We start from the raw sequence: 2422 nt of genomic DNA on the forward strand, positions 1-2422 counted from the left end.
CCAGATAGTGACGTAGGTATGTGGGGGCGTGTTAGAACGAGCCGTTTTAGGTAGGTGTGGCTGACTCCGAACTTTTATAAAGAATATCTCTTTGGATTTGAGACTTTAGTCTTTGCAACTTTACAGATCTTCTTTATGCACCAAGAGCTTGTAACACTCCAAAGAGAAAGGAAAAAATGAAATTGCATCATATGACCCCTTTAACGTTACTGGATTTCCAATACTGTTACCTTGTTTGGTATGGTATTGGTTAAGCCTTCACAATCAAAATGAATTATTAATGAATATCTTGTTAATAATTACTCAAGTAGATAGTTAACCTACTAACGTTAACCATCATTTCAGTGAATATAACTACTATTACTGCTACTTACGGTGAGCAGCTGTCTCTACGATGCTTCTGAGTCTGTTCTTATCATTACTGCTGATAATGTTTAGATCCATAAACACAGACATTTTTCTTCCACTGTTTTTACAAACGCAAATTTATATAAAGTTTACTTCTTATCGCATAAATTTAAAACAATTCAACAAATGTAATGCCACATGCACAAACAGACTGCACGTTGAAGCGTGAACCAGAAGTATGGACCACGTGTTAATTGCGCTTTATGGGTCATGTAGTTCGCATATGCCATTTTTGCAATGTTTTCGTTTATCCTGTCAGTCAACTAGAACTACAATACATTTTACTTCCGCTTTATAGTGATGTCCGGTTCGCGAACGAATCGTTCTTTTGAACCTGTTCTTTTTAGTGAACCTGTCGAACCGGTTCACCAAATCGGACTGAATCATTCAAAACAGTTCGCATCTCGAGTCAGCACTGATCCACAATTTTCTAAAGTTTCTCACTTTCAGACATGCCTTACAGTCCCTACACGACTCGAAATAAACCAGTGTCCCGGAGTATGTTACTCCTGTAACTCCAACAGCACTGAAACATGCTGTGCAGACTGAGAGAACCGACGAGCACGAGCAGCTGACACACTGAGCGTACTACCGATGCTGTGCTGATATTAATATATATATATATGAGCGCGAGTGAAACGAGGACTTGAATGAGGGGGTGAATTTGACGAAATTAAGTTTAATTAATAATAGATAAAAGTTACTGGAAAATGCAAATGCATAGTTATGTTAAACAACATTTTAACATGACGAACATGCAACAACTGCAGTCAAAACATGTAAATGAATTTTAATATTTACTATTGTGTTTAAGCGTTATGAGCTGGTTTTCTGTACGGTTACGTTTCTGTTACCAATATAAAGCTGGTTCGACGTTTGACATTAGTCAGAGATTCAGCCTCGGAAATCTTCAACAGTTCTTTAACGATTTACAAGGACAAGAAACATAACGTGTTATAATTGTTTTCAAATGTAAAAGAGAACACACAATGTGTTACATCTCAACTTCAAAGGGTGTGTCTTACTGGTTCATAGACGAACATTTAAATGTTGGTTTTATTCACAAAACTAACACAGCACATGATATTGGAATGTCAACGAATAATTACCGGTTCATAAAAGAACATTTAGATGTTGGTTTTATTCACAGAACTGTAGCACAACAAAAGCTACTGAAATGGAATAATTTAGAAAAAGCTTGCAAAGCATTACAAAGATTGTGCGGTTTATCGCCCCCTAGAGGAAGATATTGCACTTGTCTTGACCAAGTTTTAATAAACTAATTTAGAATGCACACAGTTTGATATGTAAACTTAAATGGGTGTGTCTTGTTACTTGTTTAAAGAACGATATTTACAGCCGTCTTTTACTATCATATGTAAATCAGGATGCACGCTATTGAATTAAAGTTGAATCTGTTAACACATTCATTTTTAAAACATACACAAAACTATAACACAGCACATGATATTGAAATGTCAACGAATACATCAATCAATGTAAAGTAAATACGCTCTTCTCTCTCAACTTCAAAGGGTGTGTCTTGTTAGTGGTTCCTAAACAAATATGTTAGATGTTTGTTTTTTTTTCACAGAACTATAAGACAACACATGATATTAAAATGTAAACAAATACATCAATTAATTTCCTATAAATGTACTATTCTATCTCAATTTCTAAGGGTGTCTTGATACTTGTTCCTAAAATAATATTTCAATGTTGATATTCACATAACTATAAGACAAATAAACTTATTGAAATGTAAAAATTGAGAAAAAGCTTATTAAGATGTGCAGTACACCGCCCCCTAGAGGAACACATAGCAGTTGTTTTGACTGAGTTTAAAGGGGTCATATGATGCGATTTCAAGTTTTCCTTTCTCTTTGGAGTGTTACTACTATGCGAACATTACTCTCCGCAAAAGTTCGTGTTTTTTTCCTGCACATAACATAATGAAGGGTTATTACATTTCTTTTGCTTATTATCTTTCATATTACTACATGTAAACAGTAGT

General features: G+C 34.7%; 1 protein-coding gene across 2 annotated transcripts in view; it reads right to left on the reverse strand.

The window, feature by feature from the left end:
- LOC107758421 (ribonuclease P protein subunit p30-like) overlaps positions 1–914 on the reverse strand; it is a 4061-nt gene extending 3147 nt beyond the window's left edge. Inside the window, exon 1 of one of the 2 annotated variants that reach the window (XM_016576142.1) lies at positions 853–914. In XM_016576142.1, coding sequence (XP_016431628.1) covers positions 853–862 — 10 coding nt within the window. In that variant the 5' untranslated portion in view covers positions 863–914. Of the gene's footprint in view, positions 1–374; positions 541–852 lie in introns of those variants that run through there. The other variant, XM_016576141.1, reaches the window with a different exon arrangement.
- Positions 915–2422: the final 1508 nt, after the last annotated feature.

The sequence above is a fragment of the Sinocyclocheilus rhinocerous genome, unplaced genomic scaffold (genome assembly GCF_001515625.1).
Source record: "Sinocyclocheilus rhinocerous isolate Xijiao unplaced genomic scaffold, SAMN03320098_v1.1 scaffold1676, whole genome shotgun sequence".
In the NCBI taxonomy this organism is placed as follows: Eukaryota; Metazoa; Chordata; class Actinopteri; order Cypriniformes; family Cyprinidae; genus Sinocyclocheilus; species Sinocyclocheilus rhinocerous.